We start from the raw sequence: 25,368 nt of genomic DNA, 5'->3' as shown, positions 1-25,368 counted from the left end.
GGGAGGGGCAGAGAGAGAGGGAGACACAGACTCGGAAGCAGGCTCCAGGCTCTGAGCCATCAGCCCAGAGCCCGACGCGGGGCTCGAACTCACGGACCGCGAGATCGTGACCTGAGCTGAAGTCGGCCGCTTAACCGACTGAGCCACCCAGGCGCCCCGAAAATATTCAGAATTTCTATAAGAAAAATTATTTTCTGACTTCAACTTGAGTTTTAGGTTCTGGGTCAAAGCTACAGATTCCTCATTTCAGGAAGTACTCTATGTTAATGTGTCACTTTCGATTAAAATATTTGAGGGAGTAAGCTTTTTAAAATCATACATTAGCTATATTTTTCCTAAATTAAAGTGATAGACAATCTACAATGAACCATGTTCCAGGCAACTGAAAAAGATGCTAATTGGGTCTAATTAAACAGAAGGCACAGGTCTTCTTCTAGTCTTCAAGTACCTTTTTTTTTTTTAGACCAAGCTTTATAATTCACATTTCAGGTTGCAAGTAATTTCTATTTAAGTATTTATTTATGGGAAAGAATTCAAAAAATTTGACTCCAGTTAGAAAATTGACTCAAATTGACTCAAAATAGGAAAAAAGAAAGTCATGATGCCTGCTTCAGCACTTCTTCTATGTGCCCAAAAATGCTGGGGTCTTCAATTGTAGGTGTTATCTGGAAAGAAAAAACGAGAGATGAATGTTCGTCCCTGAACCCCTTCCATGTCTCTATAATTAAACAATTACATGCAATGTTGTATTTCCCATTATCTTATAATATGCATATAAAAATGTTGAAAACAAGGGAACTCTGATTTTAATATTTTAAAATATAATTTGTAGTCTTCCAGAATAATAAACTGTTCACTTAGCAAAACTATTGGTCCTAAATGATGGGGTTTTGGGGTGTTGGTGAGGGTTTGGAGCCAATGGCCAGGAAAGAATTCTCAAAGAAGTCTTTGGTGTCAAAATGGTGATTTTATTAAAGCATGGGGACAGGACCCATGGGCACAAAGAGCTGCACTGGGGTTGTGAGGAGTGACTTTATTATATACTGTTGGGGGAGGTAAAGTCAAGAGGAAGTTTCTTAAAGGGATTTCCACATGCTAAAGAGGATTTACAGATTATTGGAAGCCTACCTATTGTCAAGCTAAGGTTGTTTTTCCCTCTAGCAAAGCATTATCATTAAGATAGGGAGTTCACAGAAATTAGGTTATTGATAAAATGGTCTTTTTCTTGTAATATTACTAAGATATTTGTAAACTGATGGAGACTCTATCAGTTTAGCCATTTGTTTTATGTCCTTTCCTTTGTTGTTGGGCAGCCAGGAGTGCCTGAGGAATGTGTCACATAGCCTACCTGGGGGGGGGGGGGGGGGGAGTTGGGGCAAGTCAACTTGCCTTATGCTCCTTCATCACTAAGTGGTACTTTCTCTAGAATCCCTCTAATGAGTCTTTCTTTGTGCCTCTTTTGAATTTTTTTTTTTTTTTTTTGCATTTTCTCATACAACTATTTACTGTTGCATCACCTTCTAGTAGATATTGGTGATTAAGTACATACACTTGAATTAGCCTAACATTTTCCAAAATAATTTTCACTCAAAATAGAAATAATTAGAATATATATCAATTAGAACTATAGAGTATATATGAATGAGAACTATATAACCAGCATATATATTATATATATGATACATACACATATATATCATATATACCTGCACATATACAGCATGTATATAACCAGCATGCATAACCAGTCTCAATTGTTTGCTTTCTCATTCAGTAATAGCCATTAATGACCACAATGAAGGGAGATGTGTCTTTAATTCATTAAGACTGCATTTCCACTAGTTGTTTGCATTTAACTGACATACTGATAGTAAAAGTATTTTCACACACTGGTTCCTATAATCTCAAAGCATATGGTTTTAATTAATACGTGTTTGTTTCCACAACCCTCATTCCTAGAGTGGTTATGCAGTTTCCCCCTTAACATTAAAAAAAAAAAAAATGTAAAACATTTCAGAACCTGGCGTTGAACATTTTGGATAATTTACCTTATACGGCTTGCCGTTGACCAGGGCAGACAGAGCTGACCGGGGAATTTTTCCAGATCTTGTTTTGGGTAACTGTTTCACAAACACTGCATTTCGAAAAGCAGCCACAGGGCCAATGCTCTGTCTAACATGGTTCACAATTTCTTCCAAAACTTGTTCCTCTGTTGTATTAATATCTAGGGAGAAAGTTCAGGTGGATAAGCACTGAATTAACTAGGGTTAATCATTCAGGGCCCAAACACTCTGGGAGAACAAAGATCTCTCACCTTTTCTCAACACGCAGAGTGCTAAGGGGACGTGACCTTTCAAAGGATCTTCCTTACCAACAACAGCGCAGTCAGCTACCGTGCCATGGGAGAGGACCGACTGTAATAAGGAAAGCATTCATTTAGAAAATCTATGTGTGTGTGTGTGTGTGTGTGTATGAATATATAAAGAGAGATACGGACATACGTATTTCAATCAGAAAAAAAAAAAGTACACGTCAGAGAACTCAAACCCTATAGCTGCCTGCGTGAAAGTTACTACTAATTCACAATTCGTATCATTATAACCAGGGTGAATGAATGATTAGGACCCCCATGGTAGTCACTCACAAAAGGCTAACAGTGATTAAGACAAATTGCTTAGCTTACCTGGAAAGTAGGAGAATTGTTTCTTCATCTTGCTTGTTTATTAATGAAGTCAGGGCAGGTATGCAGTGAGAACACACTGCAGTGTGCATCCGAAATAAAAGGGCCTCATGGTGATTTAGCGTTAGTGCTGGCAACCATAAGCGCACTTTCCAGAGAAATCCAAGGCAGCCCCATGACTAAACAGGGATTTTATTTCTGTATCTGTTACTAAGCAATGAACAGAGCATCTCTTTTCTTGAATGACCACCCATCCAGAGAGGATTTTCCAACTTCAAAGAAAAGGCTGGAGATAGCATGAAGCCCTGACTTCAGATAATCACCCCTGTCAGGGAGCCATTTTCATACTGCTTACTCTAAGCTCTAAATATCTTAAAGAACAAAGCAGCTATCAATCTAGAATCACAAGAAACCACAGAGTAACCACATGAAATACAGAAGCTTAGGGTTAAAAAAACATTTCTGCTGTGATGGTACTTTTAAAAATGATTGTTCAAAATGTCCTCTTCTGAGAGAGTAATAGGTATTTCAGTGACTGCAAATCTCTAATAGCTAGAGAAAACAGTGGGCAATATACCAACAGCCCATTTGACACTTCTTATTCTTTATTCTTTCAACAAATATTTACCAAATCCTTCTATGTTCCAGCCACTGCACCAGGCTCAATGCTGAGCAAAAACAGGTGCTTACAGTCTAATAGATGAGAATAATCTTAATAAACAATCACTAATATTTGTTATTGTGAATGTCTAAATATAAAAGTGGTAAGGGCTCTGGGGAAATAACCGGGTTTTTATATGAAAGCTATAGCAAAAGCCTCCAAAATAACTTAGGTTTTTAGGTGAAATACAGAGCAAAAGCAGGACAGGGGTCTCAGAGAAGCCTTCAGGAAATGACAATGAGCTCAGGTGTCAAGGATGAGTAGACACTGATTAGGCAGGGAGAAAGGGTGGGGCAAATCCCTGAGGAGAGACTTCACACAAAGCATTTGAACCTGAAAGAAACTAATGTGGCAGGAAAGCAGCAAGGCTGAGAGAGGCGCAAGAGGAAAGGAAGCTGTACAGGTAGAAAGGGACTGTGCTAAGGACTTCCAATTTAGTAGAGTTGGAAAAGCGATGAAGCAATTTCAAGAGTTGAGGAGGAGATACAAGATCTTTGTGGATTTTTTTAACAGACTTTATTTTTTGGAGTAGTTTTAGATTCATAGCAAAATGAAATGGAAAGCACAGAGTTGTCATATCTCTCCCGCCCCCATATATGCACAGCCTCCCTCACTCTCAAAATCCCTCACTAGAGTGGTGTATTTGTTAGAATTGACAAACCAACATCAACACGTCATTCTCGCCCTCGTCGACAGTTTAGTGTTCACTCTTCATGTTGTATATTCTATGGATCTTATGAAATGTGTGCACCATTATATTGCATTTTACAGAATAGTTTCACTGCCTTAAAATATCTCCTGTGTTCTGCTTATTCATCCTTACTTCCTGCTAGCCCTTGGCAAACACTGATCTTTTCAGTGTCTCCAAAGTCCTTTCCCAGAACACTGGAATCATATAGTATGTAGTCTTTTCAGATTGGCTTCTTTCGCTTCAGATTGTATTTTGAAACACAAACTTACTTTGGGTTCACTGTGGGGAACAAATAGAGGATCGTTAAGGGTGAGTATTACAATTTATTCAAATCACCCATGAGGCTACAAGTAGACTAAGGCTATGACAATGGGTAATGGGATTCTAGAGTTTCTTTAAAGATAAAATGAACATATTTTTATGATAAATTGGATATGGAGCAAGAAGAAGGTAGGGAAGTTATGGATGATTCTATGTTCTTTGGCTTGAACAGATGTTTGGATAGTGGTGCCATTTTCTAAGCCAGAAAATACTAGTGAAGGCTAAGCTTGGAAGGAATGATCATGTATTAAGTCTTGGAGATGTTCCACTGAGGCATCTTTGAGATATCTAAGTCAAAGCAGTTGAGTCTGATGGGAGTCTTAATCTGGAGATGCACATTTAAATGTCATTAATGTATAAATGGTAACAAAAGCTACAGATAAAGATTAGATTATTTAGGGAGATTGGGGCACCTGGATGGCTCAGTTGGTTAAGTATCTAACTTCCGTTCAGGTCATGATCTCACGGTTTGTGGGTTCGAGCCCCACATCAAGCTCTGTGCTGACAGCTCAGAAGCTGGAGCCTTCTTTGGCTTCTGTGTCTCCCTCTCACTGCCCTTCCCTGCTCATGTTCTGTCTCTCTCTCTCTGTCTCTCAAAAATAACTGTTAAAAAAATAAAAAATAAATTAGGGAGAAAGCAATAAGAAGATGAAAGCCTTAAGGAACTCTGACATTTAATGGCTACATGAAAAAGGAGTAGCTGACAAACGAGACGAAAAAGGCACAACCAGAGAGACAGGGAAAAACACAGCAGAATCTGGGACATGATGCTTTCCAGTCCCAAAGTTTCCAGGAAAATCTTTTTTTTTTCTTTTAATTACACCAAGTTGAAAATGAGTCCTGGAAGACTCAGCGAACAACTAGAATGTTGGGTGCAAAGCCAGTGCACTACCTCACACTGCCCCTGATTAAGCACAGAAATCAACATTTCTCCCATATCCTGTTGTTACCATCCACTTTGAAGGACTGAGTTATAAGAGTTGCCAGCCACATAGTTTTTGACTCTTCCAGTGCTGACGATAGGATGTGTTCAATAAATTATTTTCTGTGGTACATATTTTATTCACTTCATTGCTGAGATAGAGCTGTGTACTGCATCTTCCATTAGTTGGGTCTGACTAAAAAGCTCCTGCAAAACATGTACTATACAGACCACACAACACCATCTTCTCCCAGTGCTTCAGTTGGAACTCTCAAAATGCTTCCAACGGCTTCCCATTTGTTAAGATCTTATTTATGTGTTAGGTGCAGATGCTAGAGACAAATTTCATTGCCAGAGATCTGTACTGGGAGTTAGTATACTCAGTCTGTGGAGACAATATTTTGTCGATGGCAGATAGGATGTCGTTTTGGTGGGCCCAATCCTATACTTCTGGCTTAGGATTCCCTTCATGGGTGGAGAAAAACTTTTTTCTGGCTAACCAGAGTTTTGATTGTCAAAGAAGAAATTGTTAAAGTGTTCATTGGTGTCATAAGCCTCTCTACCTTAGTTTTTTAAATGCCAATGTATCTGCTCAAATTACTATTAAAAAAAAATTTTGATCATCCAGGTATTTTGTCACCTAACCAGTGTAATTTTAACTAAGTCAAACATCAAACCTTCTAGTTTGCCATTCATTCACCGTATTGTTTTAATTTCACCACGTTTCTACCCTCAGTATTATTATGTTTAGAAGTGGATGAAGGGGGGTTCCTGGGTGGCTCGGTTGGTTAAGCATCCAACTTCAGCTCAGGTCATGATCTCACGGCTCGTGAGTTCGAGCCCCGTGTCGGGCTCTGTGCTGACAACTCTGAACCTGGGGCCTGCTTCTCTCTGCCCCTCCCCTGCTCACTCTCTCTCTCTCTCTCTCTCTCTCTCTCTCTCAAAAATGAATAAACATTTAAAAAAAATTTTTTTAAAGATGTGGATGGGAAAATTCTGACTGGTTTTCCATATGGGCAGAGTACTTTAAAATCAGAATATATAACACAGTTTTCTACAGTATCAGAGTTTCACATTTTTCCTAGTTTGTAGACAAGCTCTTAAAAATCTGTGAAAAACATAATCATTTACCAGAATTTTATGTCATCTATAAACAAGGTTCATTATTATACTGGATAAAATATTATATTAATCCATCAGTATTGAAAAGATGCCATAAAGGAAGGGGGGGATGGCTTTCTATGTTGGCTCCATAAATAATATTTACATGCTAAATAATGATTGCAACAACTGAATCATTAAAAAGGAAAGCATCGAATTATGTCTTGGCAACATTTAAGGGACAGAAACCAAATGTCTTGGGGGGCTAAAAATATCCAGAGCCATTTTCATATATTTTCTCCACATAAAACCCATAAGCCTCTGTGATTAACTGGCATTTAAGAACTGAAAAACTAACACAACTTAAAAGGTAATTGTCTCAACCAAAAGTGTGCAATGGTTCCAATTTATGACTTTTCGTCTTTAGGGTGGTCTGAAAGCAATATGAGTTCAGTAGAAACTATGCTTCAAATTTTGAATTGTGGTCTTTTCCTAGGCTAGGATATGTGGTACAATCCTTTCTTGAGACACTGGGCAGTGGGGGAAGCCTCGGCACCCAGACAGCCAAGTGATCACAGGGTAAACAACTGTTACACTTACAACCACTCTCTACCCATACCACCATTCTCTTTTTCATTTTCAGTACCATAGCCAATAAATTACACGAGCTATTCAACACTTTGTTATAAAGTATTTACATAAGATGATTTTGCCCAACTGTAGGCTGATGTTAGTGTTCTGAGCATGTTTAAGGTAAGGTAGGCTAAGTTTGGCAGGTTAAGTGTATTAAATGCATTTTCAACTTATGATCTTTTCAATTTACAATAAGTTTATCAAGATATAACGTCTTCTCAAATTGAGGAATATCTGTATAAATGTTAGGGTAACAGTCCTTGTAAATGCTTGTCATTTGTTGATTTTGGGGTACTGTCATTTCTAGGTAAATTTTAATGGATTTGGAAGGTTTTTTGGCTTTAGTGAGCTGAATTATACAGATCTCTTAATTATGTTTTTAAGTAGTTTAATCTTAGAAGTATTAGTTTAAATCAAGTACTTTCATAAAATGCAAGGTTCTACATTATTATCAGTATTCATATTCATACTCAGGAAAATATTCAGCAATTTTACAACTATTTAAATCCAGTAATCATTTAATGCTGAGTAGAACAGAAATTACATGGCATCTTTGTTGAATATACACTTTATGGAAATACATTCGATCCTGAAGAAATCACTCCTAAAAATAGCAAACAAAATAGCCAACTTGGAAAACAAACAGTGAAACTATGGTTAGAATAAACTTCCAGAGGGCAAATTGCAATGAACACTGCCCTAGGCTTTAAGTGCAGTATTTTAATGCCAGATTTCCAAGTTCCCAACAATACCAGTGGGATTATTTTAAGCTACAAGTGAATGAATGAAATCAGAGAGCCTAATTTGTTCCCTGGAGGTGTCTATGCACGATAGCCTGCCCACAGCAGCGAAAGAGCACCAAGCAAGAAGGACCGCATTGGCTCCTGGTAATTTTGGTTCATAAGACCTGAACTAGCAGATTTCAGACCCAATTTTCCTAAGAACACCTTGAACTTCCACCAGAATATTCCAAGTGTCTACCTAGATGCCAGACTTTCAAAGATTAACTTTTAAAATACAATTGTTCTTTAATAGTTACAGAAGGCCCTAACAGGTGTCGAGATCTGCAAGGATAAGATCCTCTTCAATTTATAAAAGCTATTCTAGAACTCTTGTTTTCTTATGATGAGAACAGAAAAGAACATATAGTTTCCTAAAATGTTTTTGATGTAGTAACTTTAATAGAATTTGTTTGATTAGTCTTATGTAATGCACTTGTCATATTTTACTTTAAGAAACTGGGAAGGCACAGATTTTTACTATATATAAAAGCAATATTCAGTCTATTTTGAATTATTACAGATGACACTCCCATGCATTAAGACCCTCAAATCCTATTTCAAAAACTGAAAATAGAATTCAGCATTCAAAACTGACAATTGAGAATCCTAATGGGAATCCTGGAAAGCATCTACATGTAAAGTAAGGTTTGGACACTTTAATAAAAGTTGGTGATGTCATCAATAAAAACATTTCACATACATATTAATTATCAATATGTTAAGCAATTTTTATAGGATGTGGGAAAAAGCCAGTAAAAAATGTTAGTTCCCAACTCTTTAAAGGATGTCATCATAAAGAAACAAACCTGATATGAATTGAGTTACTAACTTCTTTATTAGACGTAAGTATACAATAGAGTTAATCATTTAATTTATACAAAGGGAGACATTCACTTCAAGAAGGCTTGAAGGCTGGCAGGTGTCCTATTATGTGCTGTAATTACTCCAAGATCTAGTGACAAAATTCTTGTTGGGAAGCATTGATTTCAGCATGTTTTTTTTTTCCAATTTTGTCATTTTTACTATCTTCTGCCTGCCTCATTCTCTGATTACATACAGTGAGGATGTCAGTAGAAACATATATTTAAATAGATTGATACTTCCCTTTTTATTCTAAAAATAAAAGAGAGAACCAAGAACTTTGATAATAAAAGCTGTGCATATGTAATCTCCAAATTTTGATTAGCTGAGTCTGCCAGAAATACAGGTGAATATTGGAGGTAATCTCCTACAGGCAAGAAATTAAAAGTTCATGCAACCAGAACAACCTTTTGCCAACACACCAAAATACATGAAGCATAAATTTCAATTTCAGGTTATCACAAAATTCAGAGTAGGTTAAAAACAAGATAATATTATAATAGAGCACAAAGCCACATATCCCAAAATATTATATAGAATTCTTTCTTTTCACTCAAATAATATCAAACTGTCACACACACACACACACACACACACACACACACACACACACACACGCCAACATGACAAGAAGTGTTCATATGTTTTGTTTTAGCTGAAAGTAAGTATGATTTTTAAAGAAGGTGACCAGTGGGGCACCTGGGTGGCTCAGTCAGTTAAGCGACCGACTTCAGCTCAGGTCATGATCTCACGGTTCTTGAGTTTGAGCCCTGTCTCGGGCTCTGTGCTGATAGCTCAGAGCCTGGAGCCTGCTTCAGATTCTGTGTCTCTCTCTCTGACCCTGCCCTGCTCCTACTCTGTCTCTGTCTCTAAAAAATAATAAATAAATGTTAAAAAAAAATTAAAGAAGGTGACCATCTTTTAATTATAGGAAAGAGAAGTAAACTTTGATTCTGCATGCTCTGATCCCACTGGATTACTACTCATACTACTTTAAATATTTTCTTTCATTTAAACTATAGTTTGCTCTATTCCATTTAAAAATGATTCTGGGTTTGGTTCTGATAAAGATGGAATAAATACACTCCACCTTATCACTTTCACTAATTGCAATGAAAAACTCTGGGCTGAAAAAACCAGATCAGATGACACTATTAGAATTATAAACTTGAGACACAACCTGATGGTGAATCCCCTCTTTTTTGTTTGTTTCTTTGTAGGATTTGGTTTTTGTTGTCATTATGGTTTGTTTGTTTGCCTCCTGCATATTCCGGCCTGGATGCTGGAGTAGCACAAAAGATGGAACTGCCAATAAGTGCAGACAGAAAAAGCCCCCAAAACATCTGCCTTTACAGAGGTCTAGGGAAAGGAGTAGAGGATCTGGGAAACAATCCTTTTCATGCTACCTCTCTCCTCTAGGTGAACACCAACAAGGAAGCACTGTCCCTCTTCCTTCCTACCGAGCTGTAGCAACCTTGTTGACTTTCCACACCCTACTCCAAGTGAAGGCCAGCAAAGAGCTGTGTCCTTTCCTTCCTCCACTACTGGTGTGCATCCTGTGGGATGGCGCCTTGGGAGACCCCCCCCCCAAAAAAAGCACCCAATCTAAGGGAGTCTAGAAAGATTCAATGTCATTTGTCCCCCACCCCCTCCTCCCACAATAGCAGCCAGGCAGTCCCTGTTAACTTGCCCTGCTCTACACAAAGTGCTGTCAATGAGACAGAATCCCATCCTCCGCCCAGGCATGCTGTGTAAGTAGAACATGCAGTATTGAACCCTGGTAAGAACATAGGGAGGGTAAAGCCCTGACTTTTTACCCAGAAGAGCAGCAATGAGGAGCCTTGGAAATCAGAAAGTACAAAGTAAATTATGGAGAGGAAGGAGTTGGAGAAAGGCATACTTTCAATCTGTGTATTTAAAGTAGTCCTGAGCCCACCCCAGATTTGTGCATGCATGAATCCAACCAGAATCAGCACAGTGAGGATTTTGAGCACTTAACTCGAGTTTCAGATTGGCCTCTGGGAGAGACACAAGTGAGATGGATCAAACAGCACTTCGGAGTATTTGAAAATTAAATTGACATTAGAACCACAGCCCATAGAAAGTGGGCATGATCTGATTTTAACTAAAATAAATAATCACAAGAACACAAATCCAGATGATTTAAACAGGATCCAAAATCTCATAATGTCATATTCAAAATATCTAGGATAAAATCTAAAGTTACTGGACATAAAAGAAATCGGGAAAACCTAAACATCTCAAGAAAAAAGACCATCAGTCAATAGATGCCAACTCCAAGATGACCCAAATATTAGATTTATCAGACAAAGATTTTAATGCAGCTATTATAATGGCATTATAATAAAACTTATCCTTTTATCCAGGATAAAACTTTCCTGGATTCCTCATTGTTCCTATAAAAAGCCCTAGCCTGTTGAGAATCTTCAAATACCATGAGAATTTGATCTATAGCTATTTGTCGAGTTAATTGCTCTGATCTGACAGGATAATAAGACTTTTTCTAATTTACCTGGGAGGGCAAAATTATTAAAGTCTAGACTAGCTCCCTAGGTTAAACTTACAAAGTGCTAGGGAGACTGGCTCACTAGCTTCCTAGGTATTGACATGTCAGAAAAGATGAGGCCTCAGATCTTGTAAACATTTCTAGGTTGTCAGAGTTGAGATTCACAGGGCTGTCCGGCTCCTGGAGAGATTTTATTTACATATCAAAGAGTGGAGTCTGGATGCAGGCCCTTCAGTTTAGGAGACCTTCTGAGGAGGAGTGAAGAAGCTGCTCCATTCCCCTTTAGAAGCAGAGAAAAATTATCTCCCTTTTCTGTCATCTAGAAGTGTCTGGTGCTTATGTAGGACTAGGGCTAAGACCTCAGGTAAGAGGGCAATGACACACTTACTACCAAGAAATCTGTCTTTGACCTATAACATCCCATTTGCACATTCAGGATAAAATTGACAAAGATGAATATTAAAAACCCAGAAATAGCCATGGCCCAAGAAGTATGGGCAAACCTTCCTGGAATGAATGGAAACAGAAGTTCTCAGTAAAAAAACAAAAGCTAACAAAAAAAAAAAAAAAAAAAGAAAAAAAAAAGAAAGAAATGACTTAAAAGAAGGGAAAAAGGGCAAATGAGGGGAATGAAGGCAAAAAGAAAAACCAATAAACTGATAGGCATAAATATAAACATATGAATAATTAGTTTAAATGTAAGTGGTCCAAAAACACCACCAGTTAAAAGATAGAGATTTTCAGATTGGATAAAAACAAAAGGAAAATCCAACTATATGCTATCTACAAGTCCATAGAAAGCATAATGATCCGGATGATGGATTTATATGGATCCATAATGATCCATAATGATCCAAATGAAACGATGGCAAAAGACAGAAGATTGAAACACAAAAGATGGAGTGGCTATGTGATTACCACAGATGACCAACTTCAGAACAAAGAGAATTACTATAGATGTTTGTAAAAAAATCAATATATAAAAACATTGCAACCAAGTAAGGTTTATCTAGTAATGCAAGACTGAACATTTGAAAATTAATTAATGTAACTCACATATTAAAAGGCTTAAAAAGAAAAGCCACATGACCATATCAATAGAAGCAGAAAAGGCACTTGGCAAAATTTGGCATTCACTCAAGATTTTTGAAAAATCTCATCAAATTACAGGGGCACCTGGATGGCCCAGTCAGTTAAGCGTCCAACTTCGGCTCAGGCCATGATCTCACAGTTCATGAGTTTGAGCCCTGCACTGGGCTCTGTGCTGACAGCTCTGGAGCCTGCTTCTGATTCTGTATCTCCCTCTCTCTGACCCTCCCCTGCTCACACTCTGTCTCTCTCTATCTCTCAAAAGTAAATAAACATTAAAAAATTTTTTTTGACTGATCAAATTAGGAATAGAATGAACATCTTAATTTGATAAAGTTTATCTCCAGAAACACTGACAGGAAACTTTTTTTTTTAATGTTTATTTATTTTGAGGGGGGTGGAGAGAGGGGGGGGGGAGAGAGAGAGACCAGTGGGAAAGGAGCAGAGATATATGGAGAGAGAGAGAGAATTCCAAGCAGGCTTCATGCTGTCAGTGCAGAGCCCCATGCAGGGCTCAAACTCACAAACCATGAGATCATGACCTGAGCCAAAATCAAGAGGACATTTAATAGACTGAGCCACACAGCTCTCCAGGAAACATTCATAATGGTAAGGTATTGAATTTTTTTACCCTAAGATAAAAACAAGGCAAGGGTGTCTACTCTCACAACTCTTAGTCAATATCATACTGGAAGTTTTAGCCAGCTCAAGAAGGCAAGAAAAAATGAATAAAAGGCATTCAGACTAAAAAGACAGCAATAAAACTATCCCTACTCACAGACAACATGATGGATTATCTATATAGGAAATCTCAAGAAATCTATAAAAAATACCAGCTCAAAGAAGTCAATAGTATTTCTATCCACTAGCAGTGAAAATTTAGAAACCAAAATTTTAAAAAAGATTCTATTTGCAATACCTTAAACATTAAATACTTAGGTATAAAGCTAACAAAATATGCTCAGAATCTGTATACTAAAAAGTATAAAATATTGACGAAACCTATCAAAAGAGACCTAAAGGCATGGAGACATGTATAAAATTCATGGATTGGAAGATTCAGTATAGGTCAGATATCAATTTTTCTCAAAAGAATCTATAGATTAAGACCCAATCAAAAGCTTGTTCTAAAATATACATGGAAAAGTAGGGGAACTGGTACATCCAAAACAACTTTGAAAAAGAAGAACAAATGTGGACACCATTCAACTGGAAGGCATTCCATAAAAGCTACAGTGTCAAGACAGAATACTATTGGTAAAGAGATAAACACAAAGAAAAATGAAAGAGAAGACATACTCTAAGAATAGATCCATTCAAACACTGTCAGCTGATTTGGACAAAGGTGTAAAGGAAATTTAAAGGAGAAAGGGAGTCTGCAAGAACTGATACTTGGAACTACTGACATCCATATTTAAAAAAAAGTAATAATCCTCAACTACATCCTGCACCATTCACACACAGACATGAAAACTCAAAATGTAAATGTAAACTGATAGAAAATGTGAAATACTAAACTAAGTGTAAAACATGAAACTATAAAATTCTTAGGTCAAAACAAATGAGAAATATTTATGACCTTAGGTTAGGAAAGAAATCTAAGATATAACACCAAAATCACGATCTGTCAAAGAAAAAAAGTTAGTGAACTTGACTTCATCAATATAAAAAATACTTCCGCTCTGTTAAGAACACTGTTAAGAGAATAAAAAGACTAGCCACAGACTGGAAGACAGTATTTGCATATCATGTATCAGATAAAGGACTCTCAAAACTGAAAAATAAGAAAACAACCTAATTAAAAAAAAAAGAGGGGGGGGCAGATGATGTCAACAAGTATTTTACCAAAGAAGATATGTGGATGAGAAACAAGCGTATCAAAAGATGCCCAATGTCAGTAAGTCATTAGAGAGAAGCAAATTAAAAGCACAATGAGATACCATTTCACATCTACTAGAATGGTTTAAATAAAGAATAATGACAACTCCAAGTGTTGATGAAGAAGAAATAGAAACTCTTAAACACTGCTGGTGTGAACGTAAAAGTGCACAGACACTATAGAAGAACAGTTTGACAGTTTCTTACAAGATTAAACATACACTTACCATATAAACCAGCAAACCACTATAGGTATTTATCCCAGAAAAATGAAAATGAATTTTGCCCAAAAACCTATACATGAATGTATATAACAGAATTATTCAAAATTTTTCCTAACTAGAAATAATCCAAATATCCTTTAATGAGTGAATAGATGCAGAAACTGGTTAGTACATGCACACATGGAATACCGCACAGCAATATAAAAGGACAAGTTAGTGATATACACAAAACGTGAATGGATCTCAAATGTATTTCCCTAAATGAAGTAACCCAGTCTCAAAATGCTACATACAGTGTTATTCCATTTATATGGCATTCTAGAGAAGCAAAAACATAGAAACGAAAAATCAGTAGTTACCAAGGGTTAGGAATGGGAAGGGTTAGAATACAAAGATAATTTTATGACAGACGTCTTTGGCAGTGTTGACATTTTTCTGTATCCTGTCTGTGGTGATGGTTCCAAGAATCAAACAAGTATAGAGATTCATGGTATTATACAACAATAAAGTGGATTTTACTCTATGTAAATGTAAAAATCAAAAACCAAAAACATTAAAAAAAATCTTCTGGGGACTCTGTGGCAATGTGTTTACGTTGGAAGAAAATTCTCAGGATTTAAGATTAGAATAAAATGTCTAAATCTCATACCACTTAAAGGCTATATGCAACCTGGTTATCAAGCAAGAGAAAAACAAGAAGATAGAGGCTATCAAGAAGCCAAAATATATAGGCTCTCCTTCTAGTGGGGCGCCTGGGTGGCTCAGTCAGTGAAGCGACCGACTTCAGCTCAGGTCATGATCTCATGGTTCGTGACTTTGAGTCCCGCATTGGGCTGTGCCCTGACAGCTCAGAGCCTGGAGCCTGCTTCAGATTCTGTATCTCCCTTTCTCTCTGCCCCTCCCCTGTTCATGCTCTGTCTCTCTCTCTCTCCCCCCCCCGTCTTTCTTAAAAATAAACATTAAAAAATTACATATATATATATATATTTATAGGCTATAGCCTATAAATATATATATATATATATGAATTTTAAGGATATATATGTATACATATATATGTATGTGTGTGTATATATATACACATATATATACATATATATATAGGCTTTTCTATAAATAACACATATATATCCTTAAAATTCCTCACTACCACCCAGGCAGAGATCAGGGAGTTTGGAGAATATGAAGATTTACACAAGAAGAAATAAGGGATAGAAATACTAGAGTAATCTAGCCTCTGCTTCCATTGAAGGGTACAGTAATTTTCCAGGTACAGTGACTTAACCTCAATATTAACTTAAGTTCAGCTCTGTCTCTAAATACTACCTGGAATAGTAAACCAATATTCATCAATACCTCTTCAATAGCACCTGCAGAAATTCTGTGACCTGCAACATTTATCACGTCATCAACTCGAGACATAACATATAGATAGCCTTCTTCATCCATGTAACCAGCATCCATGGTGTCATAGTATCCCTGTAAATAAGAATCAATAATGTCTAATTAGCATGTATTGCTAGGTAAGACAATCATTTAAGCGTGGTATATATAAAATGTGATAAAAATGGATTTACTCCATGCATTTGACTTTTTTCATACCTAGACTATGGAATTAAATTCCTTTTGATTTTGGTAACTTACTAGAACTTCTTTGCTCCTCTAACAGCCAGGAATTAATTTAAGTGTTCTTATATATGGTCAAGTTAAGTGTCTGAACTATAAGCTATAAAGTTTATGAACTCAATTTTTTTAATGAAGAATAGTTCAATATTTCCAATATACTTTGGTTTTGTAAAGTAATTCTGATAGATTTCTTCATTAATTATATTAATTTTTAAAAGCTTTAAAGCTCTCTATGAATAATTAGAAAATACAGCGCTAAGTTTATTAACATGAATTTGGATTGGACTCAAGCTTCCGTGAAATATAATAAGGATGAAGTATAATTTTTAATCAACTCAAAGTAGCAGCACATCTTCACTGACCCAGAAAATCACAATAGAATGATGAATAAAGAGGAATAAGAAGTAGAAAGAAATATTTCTTCTAATGCTTTTCAGTCATCTTGATTCTTGTGTAATGAGCACAGACTTTAGGAACAATCCAGATGAGTCACTATTTGGTTTCCTAATCTTTCTGAGATTCAGGACGCTCATCTGTTAAACAGGGTAGTGAACTATAGCCTGTAAGGCCTCCATGAAGCATAAATGAGATGGTTTATACCTAGAGGGCGACTCTGGCACATCATAAGCCCTCTGTAATTGTCAGCTCTTATTGCGATTTCTGTTGGAGAGAAAACCTAGAGTACAGTTAAAGAGAATGGACTCTGGAATCAGATTTTATGTTCAATTTTCAGCTCCATCACTTCTAAATGACAGGCAAGTTACTCAACCTTGTTGTACTGTGGCCAAGCCCTTTAAAAGGAAGCATGAGGTCAGGGTAACAAGGCGAGTGTAGAGTCACTCCATACAGTTTACCCATAAACTGAGACTTTGAAAGAGCTTTCAGTGTTAAAGGTGATCATGTTAAAACCACACGCACATCTGATTTGCCATTGTCGGGTGTAATTAATCACATCAGAACTCTGATGACTTCACAGTGGCCCATCAGGCAGATAGATTGGGCTGACAGGAGTCAACCCTACTGACAAATCTTCCCTGCCACAGTCCTTTGGGGCATGTTTAATCTTAGCTACTGAGGTCATTTAACTCCATGATCTCCTTCTAAAGGAAGCTATTTTAAATCTTGTCATTTGTCTGGCTGATGAGGTTACCTGTCTTTCACTCACAAATAATAAAGATAAAATGCCAAATACTGAGACTTCGTTTTTTTTTTATGAAATTATGACCATTTATTTATTTTTTCATCTAATGCATAATGAGGAGAACCAAGGATGTCTCAGGGAAAGAAACAGAGGTGAAAGGACAGCAGCAGTATGATGGTGGGACCTGATGTGGATTATCAGTAAAGTGCTGTTATAAACACAAAACACATCACGGTGATATGGAGAAACAGGTAAAAAATGACAAAACAGAAAGTAGGAGAACACTTTTTGTTATCCAGGGTACTGGAGGTTGTGCTGGGAGAACACCGTCTCTAGCATGTGTCCATAGTTTAAAAATGAGAGTTTAAAATAAAAAGCTAAGAGAGAACATTCAGGAACAAAATGTCAAAAATAGGCAAGGGATAGAAAAATACAACTTGTGGGCCGTGGGCCATCTGAATGTACTTTGCTCACATAACCAGCTTAGGGGATGAAGGGGGCCTAGTGACAGTATACAATTCTCATCCGGTGCTTTCATTCTGCAGAGGGATCCAACATAGGAAAGAATAGATGGCCCCAAAGTTTTTAACTTGACAGAAACTTTCCTGATAATGAGGGCTGCTAAATTTCAGGAAAATGTGCTAAGAGAAACTGAAAATTTTCTATGTCCACAGACTGAGAAAAATAAATATAAAAATGACTCATTTAGATAATTCTACTTTGGACACTCTTATTTCTGAGATCTAGAACTTGGTCCAGATAAACTTTAAGAGTTGTAGTATTATCTATGATTCCAGAACAAAGCTGCTCAATTTAATAGCCAAGAACTATAAAGAAGTACTTTGGAAGGTTGTTGTTGTTGTTGTTTTTTAAAGTATAATAAAGTTCTTACAGGAAATTTTTCAAAGTATAAATGCTTGAATGCTTCCTGATTCTTCCAGAGTCCTGAAAAAGCCCCAGGTGGTAATGGCAACCTTATATAAAAACAGAGCAGTTAGAATTATGATCAAAATGGTAATAAAGAAAGATTGATTCGAATAGTTTTCTAGTGTGATGGATAATTGCAAGTCAAATCCCACATCGAATACAACCCCTAAATCTGCTGGATCGATCATGTCTAATAAGGGCTGAAGTAGTTTGATCATGACATAGCAGCATCATTGAGGGATGACTGTAGTTTCTGCAAAGGGCACGAAAGGCACGTGCAGTTGGCATTCAAAGACATATTAGCAGCAATCACTGTTTCAATAAGAAGCGTAACATCTGCAAAAAGGAATAAAAAATGTATCACTGAATTGACTTTTTAGGACAAATATGCTTCCACCATAAGCAAATAAATTCTCTTTTTTCTTTTCTTTCTTTCTTTCCTTTTTTTTTTTTTTTGAAGTATCAAGGCCCCAACTGCCACCCCTGCATGTCTCTGTGAAGAAATGCTCCAATTAAACATTCCAGGAACAATCTTATCTTCACAGTCAAGCTGCCTCCCCTCCCGGCTCAGGGAATTCCCTCTCAGTACGCCCTCTAATCTTCCTTTTCACAACCATCCCAACCTCTGTGATTTCTCATCCTATGAACACATGGAGATACTTGAGAATATAAAATATAAGGTTGGATACACTTCTTCTTTCCAACCAATTTGCTCTTGTATTTCCTGCTTTCCTCCAAAGTACCAAACAGATGTTTTACGCATGGCAAGGCTTAATCTGTAGCTATCTTTCCTTTTTTAAAAAAAAAATTTTTTAAATGTTTCATTTATTTTTGAAAGAGAGACAGAGTGTGAGTGGGGGAGGAGCAGAGAGAGAGGTTAGACACAGAATCCAACGCAGGCTCCAGGCTCTGAGCTGTCAGCAGAGCCCGATGCGGGGCTCGAACTCACGAACAGCGAGATCATGACCCGAGCTGAAGTTGGACACTTAACCAATGGAGCCATCCAGGCACCCCTGTCTATCTTTCTGACAGGTAAATGTTAGATTGGTTCCCTGTAAGAAGTGCCACCTGACAAAAATACCCACTCAAATTGTTTTCTGGATACAGAAATCTTTTAGATGCTTTAAAGTTTGGAGATTTAGATACCGTAAAACTTAAGGGTTTTGAAAAAACCTTCCCTGTCCATACTCATACAATAAAATACGTAGTGAAGCAGGGACCGTACAGTACGGCTGCTGAGAAAACTGAAAACAAAGTAGACTTGGCTGCTGCCCAGGTGAGGCAACGTCACACACAACCCCACCCCAGTATTAGGCCTCCGAGGTGCTGAACTATATTCTCACATTCGGTCAGATGGAAAGTGCTGTTACAGGTGGCATCAGGAGCCCAGCTGCGATCGCCCAGCCCCACTCTCTCCAGCCTCCAGGTAGGTCCTCCCTTGCGAGGGCTTCATTTGGTGACATTTTAAGATGGACGAGAAATGCAACATCTGCATTTCTGGACCTCATGTCATGACATAAAAGTGCATGTGAAAGCATTCTGTAATCCGTAAAGAAAACTACAGAGATTCTGCTGTTGTTACTACTGCTGTTCATCACTAAGTCTGCAGGCAGGAGGCAGGCTGAAGCAGATGATCCCTTCAGGTCCTTTGAACAGACTTTACTATGTCAATCCTAAATCACTATGTATATAATTTCACTTCATCGGTGTGTTTTTATTATTGATATTTTACAGACCAGTGTATATCATTGATTAGTAAACATGGACAGAAAATATGGATAGAGAAGCCACCAAAACACATTCAACTTAGCATCATTTTCAAGATGTCGAGGAGGAAGAGGTGAAGAGGACACCAAGAAGGGAGGGTAGATGGCGAATCAAAAGCCAAAACAGGCCAGAAGAGATAACCTTAGTCAGTGAAGCCGACTATACATAAAATAAGCAACGCCAACAATAACCCTGCTGGAGATAGATTCTGCTTACATATTAAATAAATCATTTCCAATTGTTTCTCCCCAAATATATCATGATATATAATCCTGTATGTTTTTCATGGTGATATTTTTAAACAATATTCTAAGAAAAATAAAAGATAACTGCCATAACAAATGCCAGCTGACACTAGGCTGTTTGGCAGACATCAGAGAGTGGTGGGGTCTGAGGCAAATTAGAATGCACATGCCAGGTGTAATGGGAGCAGCTGTTTCCTAACTCCATCTGGCATACAGAAATGCCCGTCCAAATACTGAGTCTCTTAATATTGCCCATTCTAAAAACTATGCTTATAGAAGGACATATTGTTAAACAGGCTTCTCTTTCACTTTATCTACCCCTGGTATTAATACATAACAGATACGTTATATTCTGATAATTAATTAAAGCTTAGAGGATTAAAGTCTAGGTAGTCATCCTCCAGGGGCGAGGGGCAGGAAACTTTAAGGACCTGGGCTTTTTCAGCTGTTGCACAAAATTTTAAATACCTGCTTAAATTTTGCGAAGAACAGGGACAGTAGGGATTTTTATACCATTTCTCATTCCTGTGTGAAAGGTCTGCATAAGTTTGGGTATACCCATAGACCTTGAGAATTAAGAATAACATACCAAAGATAAGATCCAGGGACAGAGCATGAAACAGGAAGGAGAAATTCAAGGCCAAATGCTATTGTTCTTTAAGGACCAAAAAAAAAAAAAAAAAAAAAAAAAGACTATTGAACAAAAATAAAATAAAACAGAGATGTATGAGAACTAGGAAAAAATAGTAACTTAGGAGCCATTAAAGTAGAGTTTTAATAATGACTGAGTGTTCAACAAGGTCAAATGAAAGCACAGATTTTGTCTGAGGGTGGATTCAAGAGAGGTTAGGGAACTTAGTGATTGAGATATTCTGAGTATTCTTAGGATTGCCATTTCGTGGTGTGGAGCGGCCAACAAGGGATGTGACTAAAAACTAAACAGGAAGTTAAGTGGAGGCAGCAAGTTTAGACTATATTTTTTAAAAGTTTGTGGGTGACGGGCAGGAGAGATATGTCATTGTTTAAGGCAGAGAGGCAGGCTGATTTAAGATGGGGAAGATTTGAGTAGAAGTAGCCAGTGGAGAGAGGATGAAGATATGAAAGAGAAGAAAATGCCAGAGAACTTATGTTTCATTCATTCATTCATTCACTCATGTATTTATTTTCTTCATTCAATCAATATTTGTTTGATTCCGGTATTCCTCAGTCATTGTATTAGACATTAATGATACAAAGATATAAGAACTCTGGTCTCAGACATATGAAAATCCTGGTGTGTTGTGTACTACAAGAAATGTATTTTTACAATACAGATAGGGAGAAAGCCTGTCATGAATGATATCTATTCAGTCACGTTAATGAAATAACAAGGTAAAGATGTTCGTCAGGCAAGTTTTACAGCAGGTCCTTAAACTCTCTACTGGCAGGAGCTCTTGGAAGGGAAGGTTTTATCCCTAAAACTAAGTCACGCCTAATAAGCCAAGGTGTGGATCTACTGGAAATAGCATATGTGCCTCCTGATCATTTTTGAGATGTCCCCAGAAAACTACTTATCTCCAAATCTAACTGAGGAACAGGCTGGAAAGCATATATGAGATTGAAATTGTTAATTAATGGGATAAAATGAGGGAATGCTATCTGTTCTTCACTAATAAAGTCTCATGTTGTTATTTCAATATTAGAGAAGAACTCTGTAAAAGGAACCTTGACAGATGCCATATAATAGTCCTAAGGAAAAGCAGGAAGAGAGGTTTCCAGAATTAGGAATATCTGTGATTATCTATAGGTATATAAAATATATGTGAAATAAAACATGTGAGAAGAGAAGCAATGAGCTTCAGACAGAAGTTAGGTATATATGAGCTAGAGCAGATTTTTTTTTTTTTTTGGTGGGGGGGGGCAGAATTCTAAATTAACACTTTTCTTGTTGATATCCAAATGATTATTCTATACTAAATGTAGGTCTTCTTTCTGGAACAGTGGGTGTACTGGGGCTTTTCTTCTGAAGTTATCTTATAGAAAAAGAACTTTTTTCTGTAGTTACAATAACATAAAGATACACTGGACTGGCAGAAGAAACAGGAAGATATTAAAATCCCAAGGCATCTGCTGGTTAGCGTCTGTACTCCTCCTTCAAATCCAAGGTAAAATGCTACCACCCTGTGATACCTTTCCCAGCTCTTTCAAGCAGAGTGAAAAGGGTTTTGTTGCAACCTGTCTAATTGTGAATCAAGAGTTACCCCTAAAGAATGTCTTTCCAAAGAGACCATTCTTAAGGGGAAAGAGAAATAACTGAAGTGATCCCATTGGGGGGTGGGTGGAGGGAACACATGATGGGGAAGCATGGGGATGCTGAAAAATCCTTAAATAGCTAAGAAAGGAAGGGAATGCCCCTCATTGTAGAAGGTGACACATTCCTGACCACTCTGAAATATCAAACTCCTTTTATGCCTCCATTCCCAGATACAGGCTGGTCTGTATTTACTGCTCCATCAAAAGTCTCCATGGTAACAGAAGTAAATTGAAGATATAACTCCAGTTTCCTGGAGAATTCTGGGGTTAGATCCCAACTTTGCACCCGAATATTTCCGATAGAGTCTTTAGGCTTTACTTGAGATTTTCATGTGAGGCTATTTTTTGTCTTCCCACAAAGAGACTGATTAGGCCATAATTTCTTTCTCTTTGGACAGACAAAAGACTAGGTTTGAATGTGAGCTCCAGCTGTGTAACTACTAATGATGTTTAGATACCCATGTCTAAAACGAGGACGACATTGGCCCACTGTCTACCTCACAGTGATGTTGTAAGGCTAATAAAACATCTTGCTAAAATCTGTATATGACCTTTAGAAAAGGAACATGATTACAATTATGCGACCAACTTGTATTCAAAGGCTACACTGATGAAAAGAAAGCTGTCTGACCCTTTCCCAAGACAGCAGCAGAGTGACTGAATCATTCCTGCAAAGCTATAAAGATGTGAATAAACAGCATTAGGGGACAGGAGTTCAATATCTCATGGCTGAGATATTTATCGCCAGGCACCCGAGTAGAAGCCACTTGGACAATGCTATCTGGCTCCCTCATACCCCACCGCTGGCTGTGGGGCAATGTTCCCAGGCTTGGCTGGGGGCACACAGCAGGGAGACAGGCCCCACTTCCGGTAGCAACAACTGGATCTGGTCCAAGAAATGCAGGCCCATAAAAGAGGACTTCTGTTTTCTTTTTTAGACAACTGAATACTGTGGAAACAATTTATTAGTCAGTGCAAGTTGGTTATGATCAACTCTTGCCTACTCATTACAGTAGCCAGAGACCTATGGCTTTAATAACAGTGAGCACTGTGGTACCGAGGAAGGCAATTGCAATGAAAATTTTCTTTCATGCCCTGCTCTGGGTGCTTGGACATTACTGACTCAGTTTTATTTCTGCACTTTAGAGCTTTGGACACAATTGCAGGAACACTTCCCCAAATGCGTGAACATCCTGTATTCATAGCAATTCAGATGCCACAACTTTCCCGCTAAATTAACTGCCTGGCGTAGCTTTCAAAATCAAAGGAATTCTCTAACATCCAGGCAGACATGTAGTTTTCTCTTCTACTAGAAAGGAAAAAAATCCTAGGAATGCAAGAAATCTACAAAAGCCTTGGATTCATGTTTATTACATCCTAGAGTCTGCAGTAGTTTAGGAATCACTTAAATATCTACCTTCCAGTTAAAGGATCCCCAGGAGAGCAAAACAGCAGTTTCTAAAAAGCGTGAACAAAGAAAATGGAAAAAACGAAGTGGAACAAGAGCTTTCTTTTTAACATTTCCACATACCATGATTTCTCATTTTAGGGTGAATCATCTTAATATAATAATATGAATCATTACACTTAATATCTTGAAAAGGGTAAAAATATGATTATAGCTTCAGATTTTAAAGAAACTGTCAGAGAAAGATAGTTTCCAATGTTATTTATACTGTTCATAACAGAGTTTATAGCGAAACAAGAAGCTATAGCAGTACTTACAAAAGCAAACAAATTTGGGACTAAAACAATGAGTCATTTTCTTTATTGACTTACTTTAACATAGTTTGAGCCCCATACATTGCAAATATTCTATGCAGATTTTCCTTGCATTCTTGGTTATACTACTATAAGTATAATTAGTGAACATAAATAACATTAGGGAATACTGCTCTTTCAAACTGCTCCCACTCCATTATTATACAAAGTACTAAAGAAAAGCATGGGCATGAATAATTGAGAGTGGACATCTATCTCTGGCCAGGGATCACTCCCAGTGCTGGCTTTGGATGCCAGTTCAGTTTTAAGTTCCTCATAGACCCTAATTATTCTTATTGCTGGTGGCCTCACCCCATATCTATGCACAAATAATAAAGCATAGGAATACACCATAGAAACTAGAACTTTTTCTGGAAGTAATAATTTTGCTGTTAAAATTATTTGGCAAGAAGCCACACATTTAGTTTACGATCGGCTACTATTTGTCAGCAGTCACTGTACATATTCGGAAATTATGCCAAGTAAGAAAATAAGACCTAAAAATTGTTTGCAAATGAAATGAAAACTTTATGAAGACTAAATTGACAATGAAGTTGTTAGGATGTTAAATTTCAAAGATATTTAATGAAACACGTATTAATTTTGTTCCGTTTTTCAAATTTGAGGGTCAATACATTTTGTTTTTCAATTTAGAATCTCAGGGGAGCCTGGGTGGCTCAGTTGGTTGAGTCCAACTTCGGCTCAGGTCATGATCTCATGGTTTGTGAGTTCGAGCCCTGTATTGGGCTCTGTGCTGACAACTCAGAGCAATGGAGCCTGCTTCGGAATCTGTGTCTCCCTCTGTCTCTGTCTCACCCCTGCTCACGCTCTGTCTCTGTCTCTCTCAAAAATAAACAAACATTAAAATAAATAAAATAAAATAAAATTTAGAATTTCAGATAATAAATAAATAAATAAATAAATAAATAAATAAATAAAATTTAGAATCTCAGATATTTTGTGGACCCTTCTCACCATGTATAATCCCTTTTACATGCCACCTTGTTTTTCTGGGGGCCCATGTAGCTAATCTCTGGAAAGAAGCCTGCTTTCACATCACAGACCGTTTAGAATGTGATCAACACAGAAAGAATTTTATCTCCCAAATTACACACTCCTTTTTAAAACCAAAATAATTTTCATTAAGTCAAAAAGCTGTGTTTTTTTTCTCTCCCTTAATTCAACTAAACATATATTTATTATGAGCTCTTAAAAAGCATTCATTGGCTATTTCACATT

The 25,368-nt window shown here is 37.3% G+C and overlaps 1 protein-coding gene across 2 annotated transcripts in view; it reads right to left on the bottom strand.

Moving 5' to 3' along the window:
• Window positions 1-500: 500 nt before the first annotated feature.
• ACSS3 (acyl-CoA synthetase short chain family member 3) overlaps window positions 501-25,368 on the bottom strand; it is a 152,094-nt gene continuing 127,226 nt past the window's right edge. For both annotated transcript variants that reach the window (XM_015063671.3, XM_053226541.1), the window contains 5 exons: window positions 18,030-18,111; window positions 15,727-15,849; window positions 2,315-2,414; window positions 2,049-2,224; window positions 501-665 (listed from right to left, as the gene is read on the bottom strand). In XM_015063671.3, the coding sequence (XP_014919157.2) occupies window positions 597-665; window positions 2,049-2,224; window positions 2,315-2,414; window positions 15,727-15,849; window positions 18,030-18,111 (550 nt within the window). In that variant the 3' untranslated portion in view covers window positions 501-596. The remainder of the gene's footprint in view (window positions 666-2,048; window positions 2,225-2,314; window positions 2,415-15,726; window positions 15,850-18,029; window positions 18,112-25,368) is intronic.

This window comes from Acinonyx jubatus, chromosome B4 (assembly GCF_027475565.1).
Source record: "Acinonyx jubatus isolate Ajub_Pintada_27869175 chromosome B4, VMU_Ajub_asm_v1.0, whole genome shotgun sequence".
Taxonomy (NCBI): domain Eukaryota; kingdom Metazoa; phylum Chordata; class Mammalia; order Carnivora; family Felidae; genus Acinonyx; species Acinonyx jubatus.
Note: the sequence above shows the minus strand (reverse complement) of the source record. Positions and strands in the feature narration are given on the sequence as shown.